The sequence below is a fragment of the Semicossyphus pulcher genome, unplaced genomic scaffold (assembly GCF_022749685.1).
Source record: "Semicossyphus pulcher isolate SPU_LCO1_2020_fin unplaced genomic scaffold, fSemPul1.0.p SCAF_15, whole genome shotgun sequence".
NCBI classification, from domain to species: domain Eukaryota; kingdom Metazoa; phylum Chordata; class Actinopteri; order Labriformes; family Labridae; genus Semicossyphus; species Semicossyphus pulcher.
In genome coordinates this window covers 11,675,830-11,701,586 of record NW_027211659.1, presented here as the reverse complement: position 1 = coordinate 11,701,586, position 25,757 = coordinate 11,675,830, and the positions used below count along the sequence as shown (strand labels likewise).

At 40.1% G+C, this 25,757-nt stretch overlaps 2 protein-coding genes across 2 annotated transcripts in view; one reads left to right on the top strand and one right to left on the bottom strand.

The window, feature by feature from the left end:
• Positions 1–2,346: 2,346 nt before the first annotated feature.
• dct (dopachrome tautomerase) lies at positions 2,347–7,409 on the top strand. Its single transcript, XM_069663096.1, has 8 exons — positions 2,347–2,635; positions 2,734–3,033; positions 3,819–3,919; positions 4,865–5,031; positions 5,133–5,312; positions 5,443–5,578; positions 5,674–5,875; positions 7,234–7,409. The coding sequence occupies exons 1-8, from the start codon at positions 2,347–2,349 to the stop codon at positions 7,407–7,409; spliced, it is 1,551 nt and encodes a 516-aa protein (XP_069519197.1).
• Positions 7,410–10,106: 2,697 nt separating this feature from the next.
• The window catches only part of LOC138592473 (glypican-6-like), a 101,521-nt gene continuing 85,870 nt past the window's right edge, over positions 10,107–25,757 (bottom strand). Inside the window, exons 8-10 of the mRNA XM_069663289.1 lie at positions 12,516–12,652; positions 11,407–11,582; positions 10,107–10,312 (exon numbers count right to left, since the gene is read on the bottom strand). Of these exons, the coding sequence (XP_069519390.1) occupies positions 10,107–10,312; positions 11,407–11,582; positions 12,516–12,652 (519 nt within the window). The remainder of the gene's footprint in view (positions 10,313–11,406; positions 11,583–12,515; positions 12,653–25,757) is intronic.

The following is a 25,757-nucleotide window of genomic DNA, read 5'->3' as shown; positions in this document are numbered from 1 at the left end:
TAAATGCAGCTCAATCTGACAGTCCTCTTCTTTGTCCTCTTCATTTTCCCCCCTTTTCAGCATCACAATGTCATCCACCACATTAGCGATTAGCATCCTCAAGCTAGAATTAGCAGTCTGTGAGTCGTCGTAATGCAGTCCATAAACAGCGATTAGCTTCAAAATACTAGTGCAGACAAACTTATTGTGTTTCACTGAATTAAATCGACACTTGTAGTAACTGATAGACAAGTAACAGCTCCATTATTTTAAGTTAATGTTTGCCCACACCGGCTATCAGGCTTGGAATGATACAAACAAAGTAATTAAATTGCACAACAAGCAGCAAAGGTCAGCAGTCATAATCACTCTTTGTCATTGGCACGTAATTGTGTGAATGAAAATAATAATTATAGGTATATTATATACAAAAATAAGCCAGATTTATTTCTCCTTATGTAGTTATTACATTTTAATTTGATACATATTCTCAAAGGGGAGGGGAGCTAAGAGGGAGGCGCTCAGCCTTTTAATGAGCTACGGAGCTACCAGGCTCAAGACACTGATAGTCCGACCTTCCGGGTTACACTTGGTCACATGAAATCCAGTCATGTAATCAAAGTATCATCTGCTCAGTTTTATAGGCTGTTTGACGTAGTTAGATCCAGTGTTTTATCTGTCATTAGACCAGATGAACAGTATTGTGCACGCCTCTGGGAACTTTTTGCGGTCCAGACTCTTTGAATGAAACTAAACTCTAAACAAAAGCTCTGTTATCTTAACAAAAATAGCCAATTGGTAAAATTTAAAGACAAAATGGGAACACCGTATCTGCTTACAGTTCCTTCATCCATTATTTACTGTTTATTCTTATTAAGTAAAAGTACAAAAGTCATATCAGCAAACATGCTGTATGAGATCAAACTGGATCTGCAGTTAGTTTTCTTCTATGAAGGAAACATGTTTTTATATGTCATTATTTGACTGTTCATAGAGATGCATAACCACGTGTGGAGCATTGTGCTACTTTGTATTTTTAAACACTAATCCATTAGTTCCTAACCTGGTTGGGCTCCCTCCAAAGGGTCACTGGATAAATCTGGGGCATTATGAGACGAGTCATGGAGGCGGAATGAAGAAAAACACACAGTTCTGCACCAGCACTTTTATGTTCATTGCTTTATTATCTTGATTATGGATACTGTTACCCCTTTTAACCGGTATTTCAATGAGACCATCAGATAAGCTTAGAGGGGAAAGGTCTTTTTAGGGCCCAGATTAGATGCTGCCTTTGGAAACCAGTGGATTTAATCTTTGACATTACTTTGTGTTTTGAGTTTGTATTAATATAAAATCTAAAAAATGTACTTAGCTGCCACATAAATGTATTGGAGTAAAATGTACAATATCCGACACTGATATGAACAATGTAGCATCAAAGTCCCTCATCATCATACTTAAAAACAGTCCTTGAGTAAACATACTTGTCTTATTGTACTTGCACATCCCATAATCCTAACAGTTGTTTTTTTTTCTCAGCTCACATGCACAGCAAAGGGTGTCAGCTGAGACCTCGGGTGGAAAGTTTGCTGACAATGAGAAGACCCGCCTCAATGACAAGCTCCAAAAACTTCAGAGACTGTAAATTGAGGCTGGATTAAAGTGATTAGACCCCCACGAAGATTTACAACAACAGTCGTACAGTAGGAAGCTGGTTTCAAAGCTGACTTTTGTAGTTCAGTTTAGGTCAATTCTTTCATCCTAATAACTGAGAATGACTCGACACATGAATGTATATGTTGCGAGAAAAAGTTTAAAAAAAACGTATTTTATCAGCATCATCCCTTAATGGTATATTTTCACACATTTATATAAATTTACGCAGATGTCAGTACATCCGACTCTACAATGTGCTCTCTCTGAAACAAATGTGATGTTTGTTCTTTTTTCCTCAAAGCATCAAATCAGACACAGTTCAGTCTTTGGAACAAAGTGGCTTTACAACACTTTATAGTCCCCCCAGGCAGCTCCTCGCTATTCACCCAGATCTCAGTCCGGCTCCCAGCTCTACCGTCAGGTGATCATCACAAGACTGGTGGTTTAATCCTCCTAAAGCTCTACAAAAGCAAGACCAGAAATTAGAGGCTCTTTTAATGAGCATGAAACCAGCTGGAACACTACATGATTCGGCTTTCAGTGTTGTTTCCGCAGCTATTAAAAACTATCACTGAATCGAATTTGAAGATACACAACTGTGGACCGTAGCAGACTGAGATTCCACACTCTTCTGGGGGAACTAATTGACCGCATTGCTGTGGAAAGTTGATGTACACGCTGATTTGACTGGAGGAAACAAGCAGGTGAAACATGAAGAACGCTCTGGGTCTTGGTTTTCTTTGTTTTCTTGTCTGGCTCGAGCCTACGAAGGGTCAGTTTCCTCGCGTTTGCTGCACAGTGCAGGGGATCCAGTCCAAGCAGTGCTGCCCCGCTCTGGGATCAGATCCTGCCGACGTGTGCGGCGTTTTGTCGGGGAGAGGAAGCTGCGTGACTGTCCAAGTGGACGAGAAACCTTGGGGGGGACCGTACAGTCTGAGGAATGTGGATGACAGAGAGAGGTGGCCGACCAAATTCTTCAACCAGACCTGCAGATGTAATGGTGAGCCATGTACACCCTTTAATAACGATAATGTCAAAGGTAGAACATCATCTGCATAGAAATGATCTGACAGGTTAAGTTTGCGTTCTGTGTTGCAGGTAACTTTTCAGGGTTTGACTGCGGTCAGTGTAAGTTTGGCTGGATTGGAGCAAACTGTGACCAGAGGAAAACCCCTGTAGTACGGAAGAACATCCACTCTCTGACCCCTGAGGAGCTCCAGGAGTTCCTGGATGCTCTGGACATGGCTAAGACCAGCATCCACCCAGACTATGTCATCGCCACCGAGCACTGGTTGGGACTCCTTGGACCAAACGGCAATGAACCCCAAGTTACCAACATCTCCGTGTACGACTTTTTCGTCTGGCAGCATTACTACTCAGTTCGAGACACTCTGCTCGGTAAATGGTCCCAACACTACTGTGTGGTTGATTCTGTTTAGTACGATAACGCCTGATCTTAAAAATGTATTACTAGGAACATTGCCAATTACCAAAATAAGAGTTGATTCTTTAAAATAGATTGACATAAAACTATTGGAAGGGGTTGGTTTGTGTGGATTATGACAGTTATATCATCAAAACAATGATCAGAAATATGGGTAAATGGGATATATTAATAGGAACGTCGTCAATTACCAAAATAAGAGATTTTTTAAAAATTATTAACATAAAACTGTTGGAAATGGTTGGTTCGTGTGGTTGACTCTGGGAATATGACAGTTATATTATCATAAACATTATATGGAATATACAATTAGAGAAATAAGGAACATTGTCATGTCTTTTTTTTTTTTACTTTAGCCATATTAAAGGTTGTTCCAGACATTTCCAAATAATATGAGATAAAATGGTGCTTTAATCAATAATTTATTGAGCATATACATTTGATGCACATTCTGATTATTATCAATGAGTTTAATCTAAAAGTGTGTAAAGTTAAGTAAAGTAAAGTCTAAAAATGTAAGTTAATGTGAGTTGATCTAAATGTAAAAGGGAACGCAGGTTGTGTTTTGATTTCTTTTTTCTGTAATGACTTCATTGTTTTTTTTTTGGTGAGAGATCAGAAGTAATTTGGTTACTCACACATGGATTATAAAGTATTAATATTTCTCTCACAGCTAATGTTGTGGAATGTGCACATGAATGCCATGTGATCCCATAGATTAACTCATGTTTCCCTGCAGGTCCGGGTCGTCCGTTCAAAGCCATCGATTTCTCACACAAAGGACCTGCATTCATCACCTGGCACAGGTATCACCTCCTCACCTTGGAGAGAGAGCTACAGGTGTGTTATCGTCTGAAGACGTGCTATTCAACTCATTCTTTTTTGGCATGATTAGACAGGATCAGTAACAGTACAACAGTTTGTATTAGATTATACCGAATAGTTAGTTAGGATTTTATAAGCAGGCTATTGTAGCTGTAAAATGTTTCATTTGGGGTGATTAGCTTTTCTTTCTGTAATCACCTTATACATAATATTTACTTGTTCAAGTAATTTAGAAACCTGAATTTGGCTATTGTTAAAATCCTGTTATTGTTTTATTTAGAATAAAGAAAAAGCCTCTACATAAATGTTTTTGTATGTCACATGCTGCTGATAGAAACAGGGAAACTTAAGGATAAGAAATTGAGAAAATCATCAGATCAGTCGCAGACAAAGTAAAGCAATCTGGACTCATCAAAAGCAGGGGCGTGTCCAAACTTTATGACTGGGGCGGCCTTACTGACTTACACAGGGGGGAGATAGTAATAATGTAGTGCAATCACATGTCTGATGACCATTTATTTACTATCTCTGTATCCACTAATCATGTCTACTTTAACTACGTACATTAAGGTATCATATTATTTTTACATATCCTGTGTAGGTTTTTTATAAATAAGAAAAAAAGAGTGGCAACATATAAATTTGCCATAATTAGTTCTTTAAGCACTTATCTCTTAAAGTAACAGTAGAAAGTACCAACAAGATAAAACAACTACAAAACTACTAGCAGCCTGTTGCAACTATAAAGGGGGTTTTAACTGAAAATGCAGAGAGCCAATCTCTGACATCTGGGGGTGGCCAATCACATTTTAAGGGGAATCTATGCCACCCCATGCCACCCCTTGGACATGCCACTGGTCAAATGCTCATGCTGATGACCAAATGTAACATTTATGTAAGTTTAGTAAGTTAAGTTAATACTGATGTAATATAACAATGTAATGAATCTGTTCCCCACAGAGATTGACAGGCAATCCAAACTTTGCGATCCCTTACTGGAACTTTGCCACGGGGCAGAGAGAGTGTGATGTGTGTACCGACTCCATGCTGGGAGGAAGAGACCCCAACAACCCGTCCTTTATCAGCAGCCAGTCCAGATTCTCCAACTGGGGGGTGATATGTAACAGGTCAGCACAAACACTGATGGGATGGAAAAAAAAACAATAATTCATGGCTGATGGTAGAAATCAGTTGAACATTTTAGCATCTAAATGGTTTTCTCTTCCAGTTTGGATGACTACAATCGCCTGGTTACCCTTTGTAATGGCACCAATGAGGGCTCCATTCAGAGAGGCATGATGGAGAGAGGTAACATGTCGCTGCCCACCATGAATGACGTCAGAAGCTGTCTTGGACTTAGAGACTTCGACAACCCTCCATACTACACCAACTCCTCCTCTAGTTTTAGGTATAACTCACCTGCTCAGCATTGATAGCAAGTTCACAGCTGTACCTGCTATTTCACTTTAGCTAGCAATTGTCTACGTGCTAGCAAAACTTACATTTGAAGAAGCTAACTTTGTGTTTCTAACCAACAGAAACGCTCTTGAAGGCTACGAAATGCCAAACGGACAACTGGATGAATCAGTCACTAACCTTCACAACCTCGTCCACGACGTGCTCAGTGGAACCAGCTCCCTGCCTCACTCTGCAGCCAACGACCCCATCTTTGTGGTCAGAATCTGATCTCATGGTTTCCTCTGAAAAGACAGGCTAGAGTGGTTGTTTCTTAAATCATTAAGCCATTTCTGGTTTGATTTGTCTCGCAGGTGCTCCATGCTTTCACAGACGCCATTTTTGAGGAGTGGATGAAAAGGTTTGCTCCCTCCAACGTCACCTACCCTGATGAGATGGCCCCCATTGGTCACAACAGGGACTACAACATGGTTCCTTTCTTCCCGCCGACTGCTAACCAGGACATTTACATTCCATCTGATCAGCTGGGATATTCCTACTCTGTCGTCCTTGATGGTGAGCAGCTGTTAAAACTAGAAACTGAAGGAATAGTTTGACATTTAAGCAAATACAATTATTTGCAGAGAGTTAAATGAGAACTTCATTGCCTCATTTAAAGTCAGGTAAATATGAGGCTAGATCCTGCAGCCAGTTAGCTTAGCATCAAGACTGGAAACGGGGGCGAACAGCAAGCCTGACTTTGTCCAAAGTTCTTTAAAAGAACTTTAAATTCTTTAAAGTTTACTAACATTGACACCACTTTCTTACTGATGCAGGAAACAACAGGCTACAGCATGAAGCCTGTTAGCTTAGCTTAGCATAGAGACTTGAATCAAGGGGGAAAAAACTAGCCTAGCTCTGTCAGAAGCTAATAAGTTAAACCTTTAAAGTTTACTTAAATTGATACTGCTCTTTTAATGGTGCGGTAAATATGAGGCTAGAGTGAGCAGCCTGTTAGCTTAGCACAGAGGCAGGAAACGGGGGCAAACGGCTAGCTTGGCTATGTCCAAATCCAAAGTTAAATCGTTTAAGTGTACTAACATGGAAATCACTCTCATATTGGTGTGGGATAAATGAGGCTAGAGCCAGCAGCCCGTTAGCTTAGCTTAGCACAAAGACTGGAAACAGGTGCAAACAGCTAGCCTGGCTCTGTTCAAAGCTAACAAAACATCCAACGTTCAGCCTTTAATGTTTACGTACATTGACACCACTCTCTTATTGGTGCTGTAAACATGAGGCTTGAGCTAGAAGCCTGTTAGCTTAGCTTAGGATAAATACTGGAAACAGGGGCAAACAGCTAGCCTGGCTCTGTTCAAAGTTATCAAAGCCTTTAAAGTTCACTAATATTTATATCACTCCCATATCAGTTTGGTCAATATAAGGCTAGACCCAGCAGCCTGTAAGCTTAGCTTAGCATAAATCCTGGAAGGAGGGGAAACGGCTAGCCCATTTTTTCAATGCTAACAAAATCCTAAAAGTTACAGCTTTTAAGTTTTGTAATTTAAAAGTTTCTTCTTTTATACCGACTTCAATTCTCTTTCCACATGAGCAGTAGTAAGTAAAGTAGACATCTAAGTCTTGTGAAGGCATTACATCATGTTTTTTCCCCACATGTTTAAATATAAATGCTTGCTAATAGCATCACACTCATGTTAGTGTTTAACAAGTGGCACGGATGGGGAATGTAGGTGTAAACAATAGAAAAGTTAGCTGTGAAGTGTTGTGATTAATGCCAAGTCACTGATGTAGAAGCTGTATCAAATCTGTCAAATCCCTCTTCATTATAATTTTTAACACGATGAATGACCTTTACATTTGTTTATTCTGCTGCAAAGAGGCTTCTGAAACCCCCTACCTGTGCTTCATCTTTACAGATGAAGATGGAGGGCCGAGTGTGTTTGTGCTGGGCTCCACTCTGGGGGGAATCTTCATCGGTCTCCTGGTGCTTCTCCTTATCTTTGTGCTGTGGCTGCGTCAGCGGAGAAACAGAGGCTTTGAACCTCTGATAAAAGCAGACTTCACAAATAGAAAGTACACAGAGGAAGCCTAGATGTTCACCTGTTGTTCTGAAACACACTTCAGTCCTTATACATACCTAAGAGAGACGGAGCAGCTGATCTTCAATGCTCAGTGGACAAGAGGAAAATAATAATCCTGTAAACAAACTAAAATTTGTAACTAGATTTTCACTCTAATTTCATAGAAGAATAATGATGTGAATCATGTAGTAATCACTGAGAATAAGAGTAGAAACTTAATACAGGTTTCAAGTGGGGCCAATCAGAATGAATGTACACTTAAACTGGTTTGGTGACATTATTTTACAAAATCACAGATACAAATCTATTGGAATGTTTTTAATAAATATTTATTGTCAAGAACAGTAACAAAACACAAATGCAATCCTCTTAATTGCACTGAAAAACAATAAGGCATATTTTCTCAACTAGTTCCTCCGCCCTCTTGGTTTGAACAAAGATTCAAACTCCAAACTCTTTAGGATTTGACTTCATACAGCAATGCATTGATTGTAAAAAATGTTGTCTTACAGCGTTTCTTGCTACTTCTATTTTTCAGATTAATTGTCTGACCAGACGTCCATTTTCAATATTTTATTGCAAAAATATTACCATGAAAAGTTCAATGATACAAAACATAAAAAGGGCATCCTGTAAGATCAATATTCATAATAAAGAATCCTTTTAAATGACATATTTTCTCCATATGTTTGTTCTTGTAATGTTGATGGAAACGCTGTTGTTAGTGAAATAATGAAAAAAAGCTCAACATATAGTCATCGATATACTGCTAAGGGCGTAACACTGGCTAATTCCTGGGATATGTAAGCTGAGCTGGCCTGGTGGTTAAGGAGCTGACGGGCTCTTTTAGAGAACAGTGGACGTCGAACCGGCTGGTTTTTGTCCGCCCCCCTCAGCAGTGCCAGGCCTCTCACATTCTCTGTAAGTACGCTCTACTGAGGAGCTTCAGCGGAGCATTCAGGCCTGTCCGGTCTCCACAGATTCTCATTTCACAGGTGACTGTGGTCGGCTTCAAGCCTGTCTGTGCTGCAGACACAACCATTCAAGCTTTACAGATAAATTTAGGGACCTTTTCTTTGCATTTCCAGTAACCACTGTGTGCTGTTTGCTACTTTTTCTTTTAATCATTCCTTCAGCATATACACAAGCGTGGTAATTAATTTTCATATTGAACTTTAATACTGTACCAGTATTTGAGTTTTGTAGCTTTTAAAGATTATTTTATCCAAACTGTGGATGTAGTTACAGGATGTCTATTTAATCATGTATGCAAAAGGGGCAGCTTTTTGTTGCCCCTTTACAAGCAGATCCAGGCGACCTTGAACGTCCTAAAAAAGTTAGTGGAGAGACATTTCAGAAAATACATCAGAAAAATTTAAAGGACCCACTAACTGTAAACTAATGTAAAGATTACAGCAGCACAAGACGTCCTACAGTGATGATGGTTCTGTATTGAATTGGTGCCTTTCATTCTGTAATGTGCATCTACATACAAAGATATACAGAACAGGTCAGGACACATGTAGTGGGACCTTTATAACGTCAGCAGAGAATATTTGAGGATAGATTTGAATGTCTTTAACAGATAGTCTTATCATCTTATTTAGTGGCTTTGCATACATGTAGCAGATGCAATAAAGGGGTTTGATGGAAACTACCCTACTAATATAAACAGTAAATAAATGTATTATTGATCAGTTATTAAATATTAGTAAGAATTTTCTTAAGCTGTCTCTGACAAATTATCTGACTACACACAAGGACCTGCAGCCCAAAACACTACAGAACCAGCATCGCTGCCATTCGGTGCCGCCTTCCCTTCAATAATTCTGTCTGCTCCTGAAGCCAAGCCTGAGAAACCAGCATGATATACAAATATTCTGCAGATTATAAATTTTGTTGCAAGGCAAATGCGTAATAAAAAAAAAAAGCCAGTCTAATCCCTTTTTACAAAATATGAGTTCACTGTTAAACAGTTTATGTGGATAGCTATGAGCAGACCCTTAAAATACTTCACCTTTGATGTAGCTATGGTTGAAATTATATGTTTGAAACATGAGAGGAAGCAACATGTTGTAAACCCACATGGATTTATGACAACTCTGATCAATATCAGAATATAATAATGTTCTTTTCTAATCAGAAATCTAAATTGGCACATGTTTTAATGATAATGGAAGAAGGATTCAATTAAAATGAAATGTAACCACATGTTCCTGAATTTTCCCCCATTAAGATCCTTTGTATATTTTCAATGTTAAACATATATTAAAAGTTATTAAGTGCCTCTTTTAGATGCATCCAACAACCACATTCTCAACATTTTTCAACACACGAACAATTTTTTTGCATTAAAAAAATCAAAACAATCAAAGTGCGTTTTATATTTTTCCACATGGAGACCTACATTAATACCTGCCATATGTGCAAGAAATCTCTGCAGCAGAGTTTGTCGGGTCGGCATCGGGGATAGACGGTGAGGGGATGCCGTAAAATATCAAGTCTAAGGATGGCACTGCACGATCTTTGGGAAAAGTGGGAAATCATGATGCATCACTGCTCTCTTTTTCAGAGCAGACTCCTCTAACCGCGAGGCGGGCAGCCTGGAGACTGTCTGCTCGACTGTAGCTTCAATCTGCCTGAATACAAAAACTGCAAAAAAAGAAAAAAAGAACCCTGCTGTCCATGTTTAGCTGGTTCCTCCAGCATTATCTCCATTGTCGGTGGAGTGCCAGGGCTGAGAGGGCCAGCATGGTTGGCAGGGCTACAGAGGGAGCATGGAGCGGGGCAGAATGACCCACAGGCCCGCTCCGGTCGGCTTCCACCACCGGGGCTTCAGTGGCAACGTCGTCCGTGTCTGTGGGGCAGACGTCTGTGCAGCCGCTGCCGCTGCCCGAGCCGCTGCCTTCATCGCCTGAAACAACATAACAGAGCACGAGCCAGACTGAGCACATCGCTGAAAATTCAACATCAGTCAAGACGCCAAACTGTTGCTTTAAGATACAGTGTGCATCTTTTTTCACTTTAAAGTTACAGCTGCTATAACTTAGATGTGTATGTGTATGTTGTGTGTATGTGACTTTTAACTTTCCCTCAGCTATAAAGAGCATTTTAAAGCCTTTTAGCTTGACGGTAGACGCAGCCCCGAAAAACCCAATGGACACCAGCAGGTGGCTGGCAGACATAGTTGTAGAGCACAGTGAAGAATTCAACCAGTGGGCGGAGACCCAAAACAGAGCTAATAAGTTGGACCTATGCGAAAGCCCTTAGTGGACATGCATCCATACATTTTATTAACTCCGAATTTCCTGTGATAACGAGTTATTGCTGGTTGTTTTCTGGAGATCTTGACTTATTTTACCTGTTATCTCAGGGATAACACAGCTGGTTTTCCCATTATAACGAGTTAATTTGGCCCATTATCGTGATAATAATTTTCCTGCGACCTAGAAAACAAAACAACCGGCTGCTCACTGTGATATCACAGACCAGGACATGTCATGCTGCCATATGGGAAAAAAGAAGTAAATAAAATGTAAGGATGCATGTCCGCTCCGGGCTTCCGTAGAACTACATTCATCAAACTTACATTTTATTTTCACTCCCCCTAGTGACAAACAGTAAATAAAGATTAAGCAACAAAATACCACATTTGTTACTGTTAAAACAACTATATTTCCTGTGCTTTTATTTTGTAGGGTTAAAGATGAACAAGGAGACTGCACATAAAATGCACTGCCTCCAAATTGCCCCCATAACTGTGTTGTCATTGTTTCTAACTGCACACAGCCCGTGGTGGTTATTTGCTCCTTCAGTGCCTTTTCACTGACGCTGATTAGCTCTGCCACAAGGTTAGGTAGCATTTCAAACTAGACAGCTCATCAAGATGAGTGACAAGCCGCAGCGTGAACTCGACCAACCAGGGCGGCGAGGGCAAGACTAGAAATAGATTTCCTGCTTCGAAAAATGTTGTCACGTTTTCACGGGGGGAAAGAAAAAAATGCTTACTTGAGTCTTGAAAGTAGATATCGTTGCCGTTGTAGGCATTTTTCAACTTGTTGGTCATCACCCTCAGAGCCATGATCTGCTGGCGGATGAGGGTGTCTGGTCGGGTGATGTCCACAGCCACCTCGGGGTTATTCACCTGGTTTGTAAGTCCATCCTTCTGAACTTCAGGGAAGTACCTTTTGAGGAATAACACAATTACTAAACTCTTATTTGCAAATATTAAAAAAAAAACTCAATAAAAACTGCTATAAACCTGCTAAAAGCTGTTTTTGTGTTGTCTCATAGAGCACTTGAAAGTAGCACTTCCAGGTTATAACGGTGCTTCCACATTTGACCTCATCATGTCGGGTAACATTCTGACATACTTGTGAGATATTTCTCCTGGGATAACACGTCAGCTGCCTGCATTCCTGTTTGATAAATAAGCAGCGAGCCGTCATGTGAGGGCATTCCACAAATCGTCTCACACAACGGCGTTTGTTTCCCGTCAGCTCACGTCACTCCGCGTCATATAGACCCCTGAAACGAGGGCGAGGTTTTTATCTGACGTCCTTGATTGACTCTTCTCCTTTTGCACATAGATTCCACACCCGATGCCGTCAAATTATAGGGTCAAATTATTAGCTTTAAGGGTTATTTGAAGAATTTGAATGTAATGAATGGTGAACATCTTTTGATCACACACTTGATGGTGTAAATGGAAGCAGCATGGATGAGTTAAGTGTGACCTCAGCCGTTGCTGGAGGCATTCCGAGCGCTCGTGCAAATATTTATTGAAAATTAATATTAAGGGTCGCACCATGCTGGATTTAGATTGTAAAAATGAATGAAAACACACAAGTCTAGACAAAAATTGAAGAGTGCATCTGAGTTAATTACACTACACTGTAAAGTGTGAATCCAAATCTGCATCTAAGAGACCACATTTACAAGAATCAAAGAAAAAGCAGGCCAAGCTCTGACAGCCTCATTTCAGTCAGTGACACTAAACAGTCAGGACCTTTATTCTAGGATTACACAGATGAACATCAGTGGAGTCGAGCACACTTTGGACTTTAAAGTAACCTTTGTGCTGGCCTGCATTAGCCCCCGGGCTCTGGTGCACTTACCTGCCCTTAGTGTGTCCGTTCCAGCAGTCCTCATCGCTGGCATTTCCAGCGGTCACTCTGTCCTCCACGCACATCGCCTCGGGCAGGTTGGACCAGAATTTCTTTGACAGCTTCAGTTTCTCTTTTATGTCAACCACCTGAGCAAAGACAGGGGGTCATTACAAGGGAGAAAGATACCTGGATAAACAAATCAAGTCTGGGTTTAAGTACAGCAGCTGGAAGAGTTACGACACAGAGTAATTAAAAAGATATTTGACTCTAAATTCACATTAGAATGTTACCACACCTTTGTGAAAAAAATCCTACATCAAGACAAGCCCTGAATATGAGTGGGAAGAGCCTGGATACAGAGAAGGGTCGGCACAGAAAGAGCAGGCTGCCAGAGGAGGAGAGACTCTGCTCCCAATGTGACACACAAGAGGTAGAGTCAGAGCTACACTTCCTCACCTCATGCCCCAAATACCAGACTCTGCCAAATATCAAAAATACACCCTGAATCGGAAACATACTAAGAGACATGGAGAAACTGTAGGAGCAAATTTCATTCATTTTAATGGAAGCTGAGAAACAACAAACACACGCATAAAATACAACAGCAACTTTAAACACAGACACAAGCACACTTGGACACTTACAAACGCTATAAAGCAGGCAGTCATTCATAAACACACATAAACAGAACAATGTTTTACACCAATTGTCTTTTTCTTTTACTGACGCTTCAGCAATAAAGCCTTAAATTAAAGTACAGTAGATAAAAATATGGGCGGCAATAAAGGAAATAATTAAATTGTTGCACATTTGTAGCAAACTTGGAATTAATTTAATAAGAAATTCTATTTCCTGAGGAAGGAAATAAAACACAATTCCTTTACTTCAAAGCCTTACATTAATATTACATACTGTCATATATTCTTGTGATAGGAATACAAAACACAATATGAAAAATGTACGTATATAAATCTTTTATGTTGCTCAAACTCGGCTCCAACTGAGCTTTTATCTCTTTTAAAACTCTGTTACCCATGATACATCTCATTTGTAGCCTCATTATAAACCTGCCCCGCCTTCACTTCTCACCACACCTTATCAAAAGGATTAGAAAACTTGGGATTTAACCCTGAGACTCCTTAAAAATGACGGGGGTTTAATTTCCCCTCCTCCGCGTCGACTATCTAATGTTTGCATCACGAAAAGTAGGACCATGCAGGCTCGCAGCAATAATTTCAGCTCCAGTGTCAAACGTAAATGCTCCTTTGCATCCCGGCCATGTGACACAGTCAGATATCGCTCCCCGACTTGAGCCTGTTGAACTCCCAATCTTTCATCAAACACAGAATTTGACATATTTGAGTGAGGCTGAGGGAGAGCCTGATAGCAGCAGGTTGGCCCCATTATCTTTTTCCGTCTGACTTGCTGTTGGCTTACGTGAAATTGTAGTGAACCTGAGCAGAACATGAAAGGTGCTGTACTGCCTGTGTGACGCTGCTGTAGGCCCCGACTCTGCTTTTGATGTGTTAATCCTGTCACACTGATGCCAAAGCACTTCAGCGGCTCTGATACTGCCCAGAGGGTCAAGGCTGCGCTCAATGCGAGAGATTGACTGGCAATGTTTGACTAAAGCTCACATATTAAGTTTGCTTTAACGAGTGGGAGATTCACAGTTCTTCTCGGGATCAGCTGGCAGAAGCAGGCCTGTAAAAGCGTGAATTAAACTTGTAAATACATATTCATGTTTTACAAATGCAAATATTTAATTAGCACCTGCACGAAACATAGTGCTGCCATGATTTATGCGGATGAAAATAGATCAACAGCTTACTTTTACAACTTATTTTTTAGGCTGAGACGACATTTTACAATATTTTTTACTGTGCAGCCTTAAAGGAGCCATTAATGGATGTCGAACGTAACCTTTATGAACCCAAAAAACAACCAAAACATGGTCCTATCAGTCCTTAACAACTCCCTATTGGGACAAATGCCCTGTTAACAAAATAAAACTCCTCTATGATACTAAAACACCTAAAATATCTGATGCTTTAAGGGTGAAACAATTCAAAAGTACAGGAAAAGTTCACACAATAATCAGTATTACCCTTGGAAGAATCCATCTGTCACTTCATTGCGCATTGCCCATGAATAAATAATACGACTGCAACAAGCAGCCCCTGCATGCAAGCAGCTGCACTGCACACTAGATGGCACTGTGCCTTTAAGAAAGGAGGAGATGAAAGCAACCAGGGAGCAAACAGAGAGAGAAAAACAGCATTTAAATAGAAATAAATTATGTTAAATTATGATTTCCTTTTACATTAGACTCCACATGCATCTCTTTGTGGCCTAACATATAGGTCAAACAGATGTAATACTAATGAAATAGTTACTGTCACAACAGGAAAGTCAAGCCCACATTATCATTCCAGTGTGGTAATAGTATGATGGGTAGGAGAGAGGAAGTGTATGTCAAGCAGAGATCCTCATTATAATCAGCTGCCTATTACTGACAGGCCTGATATTCTCATTAAAAAATCACAATGAAGATCACAGACCAAACGCCTCCCCTCCCCGGCCCCCCCCGGCTCCCCCGCCTCACATCAGGATATTGCATTGTATTTGTTTTCATCGTCACCCTAAAAGATGATTGTAATCACGGTGCGTGATAGCTATTGCAATTCCTGTTGACATTAAAGGTGTTATTAGAGCGTGATACCTACGGTTCTGTAATGAGGGCTGACAAGGCAGCTGATGGAGGCATTGGATGTGCACACCATCATCGTTTACATCGTAATTCTTCCTTCATGTGACTTCACGAGCTCGTAAAGCAGGGGAAACGTTTGTTGCAAAGAGTGCTGGGAAATGACAGGCTCGGCTTCTATGTGCATTAACTGTACAGATGTTTGTCAGACACTGATGTGAAATAATGTTTTTAATATGAGTCCCCGCTTTCCTGCATTCATAAGTATTAACGTACATTCACTTAAGGGTAATTTAACACTATGTAGTTGTATGCAGCTATAAGGACAGATAACACAAGAGTTACAGCTGCTCCAATCTATATTAATAAACACCTATGTCTGCTTGCATTTTAATTATAGTGTGTTATCAACTGCTTATTAAATGTGAATATACTGCTTATGAAAAAGAACCTGTTATTTATGTGGTTATGCTAAGCTGACTGCTTTTTAACAGCACTTTTCAACCTTAATGGACAAAGAGCTTAACAATTTTGCCTTTTAATCACCCGCCCACGCACACATGCCGTCACACAACACGCAGGAGGCACTGTCATTCAAATGTGCTGATCTTCAGGAGCAACACGCTCAAGGACATTTCCAGACTTTTATAACACCTAATTCTTTCCTTTTTGCCAAATCTTCTCATTATTTTTTAATTGTATTATCATATTTTTGTAGAATCGCAGCTCGTCAGTGTCTTGCTTATACTGTTTTGCACTTTAAGACAAAAAAGAACAGATTTTTTTTTTTACTTCTCCAAGGTCTTTAGGAGGATTGATCGTCATACACGGCGGTACGTGGCCTTGCTCTGGCTCCGTTTTATGCATCACATCATCTCTATTCTATGTTTCTTAAAGGCATTTCATATAACGTCGCCTGTAATTATGTAAGAAGGGAATCCTAGAGATGTTTAACCAAAGAGCTGTGATGGAATATTCTACTTCACATTGCGGATTGAAGGCTCTCAGTCATCGATGTATAGTAGTGAGATATTTAGAGACTCAATGGTAACTGTATTTGTAGCTTTAGTGTAATACGTTTTTAATGCGATTACATCAGTACTGTTAGACACTCACTTTAAGGATTTAGCTTTCGGAGCGGTTCAGCTGGAATATCTAGAGAGTTGTCTTACTTTTGCAATATATTACGAAAGAAAAACCATTTGAAAAAGAAAATTACACATATTATGTGATTCTTTATTTATCTACAAGTCAATAAAAACCCCTTTAAAGACCAAAACTAACTCTTTATATACTTTGACTTTCTGTGGCCCAAATCTGCTGGTTTAGACTGAATGTATAAGTCTTACAATGTCATTGATAAAGATGGGCTGCACAGTGTTTGGTGTTGAAGCCTCACAGCTAGAAGGTTCCTGGTTCGAATCCCGATTCAGACGTAGGGGGCCTTTCTGTGTGGAGTTTGCATGTTCTCCCCGTGCATGCGTGGGTTCTCTCCGGGTACTCCGGCTTCATCCCACAGTCCAAAAACATGCTCGTTAGGTTCATTGGTAACTCTAAAATTAAGCGTGAGTGGGAAAGGTTGTCTCTGTGTGTAACCCCTGAGATAAGCGGTATAGATAATTAATATATGGATGGATTGCTAAAGATCTAAAAAATAAAATGTTGTGTGGTAAAATCTTAATACATAACAACGCTATAAGAGAGACGTTTATCTTTGTGAGTTTTACGACAAAAAATGTATTTGTTTGCAAGGGAAAATTTTCCATTACGCTGTGCTCTGAAGTTTACTCAAAGAGTAGTAAATAGTGCCTTTCTGAGGGACTATTTTCAGCAGCAGATTTATACACATTTGGTGGCCTAACAGCAGGTTGCTGACTGTCGGACTGACTCAAAAGAAAGAACAGAGTTCCTGATTAAGCATTGATTTAAACCTTCAGGAAAGAAAGCTACAGCAAGGCGAGGCTATTTCTCTCTTTATCCCCTCAGTCACAATGCTTCCTGTCATGAGTAATACACTACGTCACTGTGTCTCTCTCTCTCTGACCCCTGCTGTTCCCCTGATGTGACTCTGTTGTCTTTGGTCTTTCTCTCTTTTATCACAGTCTACAACATTGACAGTAAGTGAAATTAAAGGTTTCATTGCCGGATGAGTCAGTGACAGATTGGCCATCTGGAAACAGGGTAAGTGCCAGAAGGGTAACCTGAACATGGCCTATTGAATGGATCATCATTGCATTAATGATAATTATAATAATAGCCCAAAACATTTGAGATTGTTTTTTAAATGACTAAATATACAAACACACATGCCACCCTTCTTTTAGCCAGTGAAAAGGGAAAGTGAGGGCAGAAACATGGGAAGTCCCGAGAGGATTCTTCAGCACTGCCAAACTAGAAGGAAGGAAGGAAGAATAGGGCCTCTGACCGATCCAGAGAGAGAAAAAGTGTGTGTAGAAAACAAATAAAACTCTGTGTCTCAAAGTGAAAATTGTGCACAGGTAACAGATTTATTCTGAAAGCTGTCATCAACAAGGCCGCGTATGTGTAGCTATTGGTGTCAATGACGGCAGTGTTTTAGTTAGCAGTGCTTAAGTTAGCACTTACATCAGCTTGTTACATACATAAAAAGATACGACGCATATATTTAAGGGATAATGTAAGTTTGTAGGGTAAGACAGGTTTTGTCTCACCCTACAAAATTGTCCTATAATAACCAGCTAACTATACATTATCCCGCTTAATATGCGGCTACCTACTTACGAAATCAATAATTTAATATGGATTTAGAAATGATTTTATTAATTGAAACATGATTTTATTTCCACTTTCTGTTTAAAAATAGTCTGTTACACTCACAGTGAGAGCTGCATCCATAGCAACGGTTAACTCTAGCCTTCTTTAAATGAGCTAACCTAGCTGTTTTTACTCACATTAAAATGAACTAACCTAGCCGTTTTTATGAGCAGTAAAATGAGCTAACCTAGCCGTTTATACTCACGTTAAAATGAGCAAACCTAGCCATTTTTACTTGCATTAAAATGAGCTGACCTAGCCATTTTTACTCATATCACCATGAGCTAACGTCAGTTTTTAATGATTGAGTCTGTTGACATTTTCTTTTCTATTCATCGTCTTTAAACACCGCCGCATCCCGTACGTGTTGCTTATAAATGTTTAGGTACTTTATGTGCCATATTCAGATTTGCAGATCTCTCTGTTGTAGCCTAAAGTTTTTGCATCATTTAACCTTTACTGCTTGCTCTTCACTGTTTCCCGCTCTTCTCTTTGTTTCCCTCTGTAAACAGACCGCTGTCAAATTTACCGGCAGATTGATATGTTTACAGTTAGTCCTGATTGTATGATTAGAGCAGAATCCCTAACAACGGTCTGTTCTTCATAGCAACGGTCTGTTATCGAGAAATAACAGAAGGCTGTAATTAACCAACCAGAATCAAGTTTTTAACACAGCTGTGTAATAATTGTTCTTATATACTTTGGCTGTTGTATCTTATTGTTCTGTGCCTTAAAGTCGAGCTGAAACGGCATTTCGAATATCTAGCTTCCGTATCGTGACGTATTTCCGAGTGGAACAGGACGTGCAGGCGGGACATATCAATAGAGGGATTTGATTTGATCGTTGAGTAGTGGGTGTAGACAGGCGTTCTCCACAGCACAGTAGCTAGCTAACTGACCGAGCGTTCTTGGTGCTCTATGGCTAAATGTTGCAGATTGATTGGTTAAAATTGTTTGGTGCAGTAAGCACGCGTGAAATTTAGTTTTACCGGAAGAAAAAAAGATTGGATTTTGATATAAGAATAAGAAGACATTTATTTTTCTGTATTTTTTTTGGCCTATATTGTCAAATAGATGCACAATATTACCGGGGATGTGATCTAAAAGGATTGAAATTACATTTTTCATTTCACCTCGACTTGAATGCTGCTATTCAGATTGTCTGAAAGAAGTTCTGGCATTCGTCAGCGGCTGTAGTGATAAATGTGTCTGCAAATTTCTAGATTCTAGTCAGGCTGTGTAGTTTCTTCTCTCACTTTATTTTGTTAACATTTTGGCTGGGTTGGTGTTGGGTTTGAAAATTATGGCCTGTCTGTTTGAAATGTCAGGTCCAGTCCGTCACTGCTGACCAGTGATCTTAAACTGGACTCCTATTCTAAGGATCTTTGTGAATAAAAACCCTCATCTCTTTCCTAACAGTGATATAACCATGAGCGTTGTGCCTGTTCTCTGTACTGTAGAACATCCAGGCATGTGCGTATGAATTTCCTCTTTTAATACATAATAATTGAATCACGGATATAATCAAATAAATCTGTTTTTTCCTGCTATTTCTGTCTCCTCTGCAACAGGAAGACAGGAAGTTTACCGAGCGGCTAAAGCACAATACTGGAGATGAATTCAGCAGCAAACAGCTCTGAGAAGCAGCCTGGAAGCTTCTGATCCAACATAACCTCACCTTTAATATTTTCTATCCGCTCACCATAAATAAAACCCATCCCAACATTCTGACAGGACATACAGTACGGTGTTTACCTGCTGTAAGATGTAATTGGCTAGCTTGAACGGACAAACACGAGGAAGTGTTTACAGAATATGATTATTTCCAAAAACAACAGCATGCATCAGTGAGATAATGGTGTTAGCCGGCTTAAAGTCTGTGTGTTTACAGATACTCAAAGTATTTCTTGCATTATTTATTATCATCAGTCTCTTCTGTGTGCATGCAGCTGACTGTGCGCACAAAGGCAGAACATGAGTTTTTCTGTTTGCATGTTAACAAGTCGGCAGCTGTGTGCTACCTTCCAGCTCTGCACAGAAATGTGACTGAACTGTACCTCGACCACTGGTTTGCAGATGCCCTTGCCTATTCTCCGATCAAAAGCTGACGTGTCACTGGCTTTGAAGCTGCAGTCGCACTCCTGGCGACAGCACAATGTCAGGGGCCTTAAGCTCTTATCTGGCTGTGGGATAATGCCCGGACGTGCTATCTGCCTTTCAATAAATAAAAAAGGAAACATGTGAACAGACTCCAACTTTTCCTTTGCAAACATATCACGCTGACATTGCTGCCAAAGCTGACCTACAGCGTTCAGCCTCTCCCCTGGCTGCTCTGTCAGCTGGTAAATCTCCCCCTTTCTCTCTCTTTCTGTCTCATGCTCCCTAAAAAACCTCCATCTTGCTAAATTAACAATTAGTCTCTTTTCAAGCAACTATCTCGGGATGAAATTGTCGCTTGACACAGAGCGTATTCCTCGGCTGCAACTTTGAGCTAAATGAGTGCATGTTCAATCTAATCATAGACTCGGCAGCAGCAGGTCTCGCCACTAAACCACAAGGGGCAGACAACTCCTCGATCAACTTATTTTCCCTGGCAACTGCTCGTCCTGTCTGCATCAAAATAGTTTTTCATTTGATACGAATGCAGTATTCTTCCTGCATCTCAATTACAGAGGTCAGGGAGTCGGTTCTGCTCATACCAAAGACCTTGGCCGTGCCGTTAAATCTCTCCCTGACCAGTGACCGCTATGAGGACGGGCAGAATAGTTTCTCACAAGGAGGAAGGCCACGTTAAGAATAGCACTGCCTCTTCATCACATTCTTCATCAAGTTATATTGTTGACCGAGGCAGTCCTAAAGACTAATACAAGCTGCTCTCTAAGTTTGGGCGCACTATGCGGTAATGCAGCCAAAAAATAGACTGCTAAAGTGTCGAGTATCAGGGTGCTGAGGCCCTGTGGGTGTTTGTCCCCGGACACGGCTACTTAATCTGCTGTCTAACACGTCATAAAGCACTGCTCATTGGTTCAGGACTACACATAAACAGCCGATTCTCTCAACCAAGACGTGCCATCTGGCTCGGAAGCATTTTTAGCGCATTAAAAAAATCAACAGAGTAGAAATAACATTGGCTTTCCCAAAGCATGGCACGTAAACGACCCCTGTGATAATGTTTTGAGTAGCACTTGTCGCCCCTTTGTCGGGTGTCTTTTGTCCTTGTCTGGAAGCATTCACCTCAAAAGGTGACTGTCAGAGCAGGTAACTACCCGAGTGCATATAGATGTGGGCTGTTTTCGTCCAATCAATATCCATCAGCAGAGGTTCCAAAGCAAATATGTTTCCCCTCTGTGGCTTCACAATAGATGAGACGAGAAAGGCAGCTGTTTATCTTACAGATGGGAATGGAACACCAAAGCAAAGAAAAACAGCACAACCACTTTGAAAACTTAAATGTGCTTTGATATGACACTGCAGGCGGTGGGTTCTGTCCTCCCCCCGCCGGCCCACACGCCCATGTCTTCACGATAAACCCATTTTTAGCATCATTCTTCAGGCCGGCCAGCTTTTTCCAACCCTCAGCTGGAGCCGCCCTCCTTGTTTTCCTTGATTACAACTGATTATGTCCTCGCATAAAGCTGCCACAGCAGAATACTAAAACATGATTTAACATGACATCTCAACAAAGCCTGAGCCCGGGCAGTGCGTATATCTCTCCCTATATCTCCCGCTGACAGCTCTGTCAGGGACAGCTCTGTGAGATTGTTATTATGCTGCTTCCTGGGAATGGATACTTGACATAAAGTGAAATGCTATTGTTATTCAAAAAGGCTTTTATTTTGTATTTGTTTTGATTCGGCAGCCTGAGTTTTGAACAGTGGTGTTGAGAGATCCATATTAATGATATATCTGATCTGACAGGAACAGAGAGAAAGATAGAGAAACTACTGAGAGAACAAACTGTAGTTATGAATATTTATCTCTTATCAGTGTAGCACATACTGTAAGATTTAAAAGCACTATACAGTGTGTTGATGGAATTGCACAAGTACATTAAACTGGATTATACAACGGTTTGTTCCGACCAAGTAATCTGATCAGATAAGAGGCATTCCATGAGAGCTAATATAGAATACAATATCACTGGGACTTTTCACTCTGTGTATCACTCCGCCTCAGCTACTATTCTGAATACTGTTTAATTAACATTACAGCAGACCTTGTATGTCTAGACTAATTTCAAATTTCACTGGTTGATGATGAATTAAAACATACAGATGAATGTACATGATAAAAACCGCAGATCAGTGGTAACCTGTAGACACAGAGTGCAGGAGAGTGTTTGGGTTGCTTGGCAACAAAAGTCCAGTTTAAGTTAAGTTGTGGAACAAGCTGAGTTGGTGGAGCAAAAAAATAATCTGTTGTTGATTGTTACTCTCTACTACTTTTTGTTGTTTGTATTAGAGCCTGACCGATACTGGATTTATGGGCCCGATAACGATTTGGATATTAAGGATATATATATATATATGTGTATGTATATGTACACATATATATAGTGGACGGTGCGATTCGGACAGTCCTCATTTAACATCATGCCTGAGGCCTTAGTGCTGACTGAGTAGTTTGTTAAGATGTTAAGTTTGCTGTTTTATGTTCCAAAATGCAAATAATTTTTGTTAGTGTTTGTAATGTGTCTGTTAGGAACATATTCTGCATAAGGCATATGTTGGTAATTGTCATTTTTGTGCTGGTTTATAGTTGTAACCACGAGTGAGGAGGCTGTTGCATTTCTTGACTCCAGCTGTAGGGAGAGCTATGAGTCCCATGTATCGACAAATAACAACTAACCCTAACCCTAACCCTAAATACAGCATCCTCTGTTCGGCAATAAACATAATTACACAGCTTTAAACTCATCCAGAAATCTTTTTATGTTTTATATTTTGCTGAACTTCATATGTTAATATCGGAGCATATCAGAGAATATATTTACCGATGCGATGTATCTGTGATATGCTAATATCGGCCGATAAAATCGGCTGCCCGATAAACGGGTCAGGCTCTAGTTTGTACAACTGTTGAATAAAAGAAATATCACACTCGAGGTTGTGATTATCTACAACCGGATCACAGCTGTGATGATATGCAGTAGAACATCACGACCTTGAGTGTGTTATTGCTAAATCTGCTGCTATTCTGTGACTTTCTTATCAAAGTAAGTTTTGATTCCGCACTGAGTTTATATGTGATCTTTGACATCATGGAGGTTTGTTTTCAACATTCAACAGTCTTCATAATTGTTACAGAAGAAGTTATTCATCACGCCTTGAATATAATGTGACTGGATTTCTGTGTACCTTGAAGAAACACAAAGAGAAGAAATATAATGCAGGTTCTAAAAATAGGGATGCACAATGACAAAGCAACAACTTTGGTCTCTTTAGGCTGGTTTACTCAGGTTTGATCAGTTCAATTTATATAAAGAAAGCACACAAAAACGTATTATATTGTAAAGTTAAAACAAGACGTAGTATTCTTTTGTTATTTCGGGGATATTCATGGTTAAAATGATGCTTCACACATAAGTCAATGCACATTTTCTGTTACAACCCAACGTTAGCTGGCCTGTTTCACACAACATGATGGTCTTTTCTCTAAATGAAAAATGGCTGCATGTTATTGTAGTTCATGTAGTATTTACATACTGTCAACGCACAATAGGACCCATTTTACATAATACCGCCTCCAACCATTTGCTCAGTCCCATGGTATCTACACAACGGGGCAATACGGTGCATCCCGGTGAGCGAAATTTATCACACTATGATCCCACAGTGAGAGAAATGACAGAATATTGATGAAGCAGCAGCGAGTTTGCGCTTGTGATTGGCCCGAGGCTACAACAAGAGAAGTTTGAAAAAGGGGGATGATTAAAGGGAAGCTATGCACTGTGGAGAACAGAGCAATCATGAGCAGGCCCGCTCTCTCCCTGCTGCCCGAGCTCCCCAGAGACACGCGCAGCCCAGAGTGCAATGGGGCCAATGTGCCTCATTAATGTATTGACAGATATGAAGAGTAGCAGGGTCTCTATGGCACCAGCATTAGTGGTAGGGAAAGACCATTTATGAGGTGATTTTTTTTAAATCACCAACCTTCTTTTGAGAAAGATTATAGTGTTGGCATTTTAACTGCTGGTGGACTACAGGCATCCCCCTCTGCGAGAATATTTGCTTTAATTTAAAGCTACTGAGGAACTGTTTTGTTTGTGTTGATTTGGCGCCCCCTGTGGACAAAGCAGTCCTATCTCTTTGCTGATTTTGTGTGTAAGTAGTGTTCTCTAATGAAAAAAAAAACGCCCTGCTGTCTATTGACAGTCAATCGTATCACTCATTGTGAATCTTTCTTTGTGGAAATTGTCAACAAAGGCACTTCCTGTGTGCACGCTTTAAACTGCTTCATCGGCTGTGGGTCAGGCATAAATATAGAACTATCTTGATCTTGTTTGCTTCTGTAGCTCATATAGAGGCATCACTAATATTTCAGACTGTTTCATTACCAGTTAAGACTTTAATAAAACATATTTATGGTTTATTAAAATTAACTTGCAACTGCTACGCCTGGAGCAGATCTATGCAACTTCAGCATTCAGTCTGGAGTCTATAACTCCACAAACCTAGAGTGCACTCACAGTTGTCATCTTTAGTGCCTATATCCATAAAGAAGTGTTTGTTTACTCTTAAAAACAAATGTGTGTGTCTTCATAACTGTGATCACAGATGTGACTGCATCTGTCCTGTTTTTCTCCCGTGGGAAGATGTAAATCAGCGTTGCGCTCCTTCAGTCTAGACGGTGGGTCATCTGTGGCCGTCTGCCAGGTTTGCTTCAGACTGCAGGAGGAGGTAGCGTTAGGTGAACTTCCCTGTTGGGTATATTTCTGTAAAAAGATGGCAAAACTAACCGGGCATCTGGCTCAGCACCTCCAGATGTTCTTTTCGAGATACTAACACATTTTTTGTATCAGGTGGAAATGACATGTGAATGCACCAGGGAAAATACAAGATTCTAAATATTTATACAGGCTGCTTGAAGTGTGAGGCCATTCAGATTTCTATAACTTTTATATACAGATATACGTACATATACATAGATGTGACACATACAGAGCCATAAGTATCACACTGAGAATACATTTTGGCGACTTTATTTTATAATTTCCTTCATATATATCTAAGTCTACTAAAATTAAATGAAATTTAAATGTCATTATATTGCCATTTGCAAGTATTTTTTGGAACACAGAGCAGAAGTGTATATAGTGTATGTGAAATGAGCATGTTTGATGGCTATTTGTAGAAATGAGGGAGAGAAGTTATCGCATCACATATAGGTGCAGGGCAATCAAAGAACAGCAGCAGAGGGAAAGCCTTGCCACAAAAACATTTAATAATCCCAATGTTTCGTTCATCAGGTAATCTTTTGTAAAGTGATTATCAGGCGATGGCTTTTAGGATTTTGAATGTTACTGCTACACATGCTGTTAGTGCTGTTTGTTTCCAAATGTCTCGTTCTCTCATCTTTTTGTGTAAAAAGTGACTTTTATTTTTCCTGAAATTGTTTTCTTAAAGGAGCAGTTCGCCCCTGGAAAAAGCCACTGTCAGTCAAAGCTGGTGTTCTCTGTAATCGATAGAAGCAAAGATATTTGACAAACAGCTTGTGGTTTCGCCCATTCTACATTCCTACAACACCCAGCG

What these genes read in the sequence shown, in the direction of transcription:
- dct (XM_069663096.1), top strand. Translation starts at nt 2,347, where the DNA reads ATGAAGAACGCTCTGGGTCTTGGTTTTCTTTGTTTTCTTGTCTGGCTC. An exon ending in TGGGGGGTGATATGTAACAG is followed by an intron (nt 5,032 to 5,132) that starts GTCAGCACAAAC and finishes TTTCTCTTCCAG; the next exon opens with TTTGGATGACTACAATCGCC. An exon ending in CTACTCTGTCGTCCTTGATG is followed by an intron (nt 5,876 to 7,233) that starts GTGAGCAGCTGT and finishes TCATCTTTACAG; the next exon opens with ATGAAGATGGAGGGCCGAGT.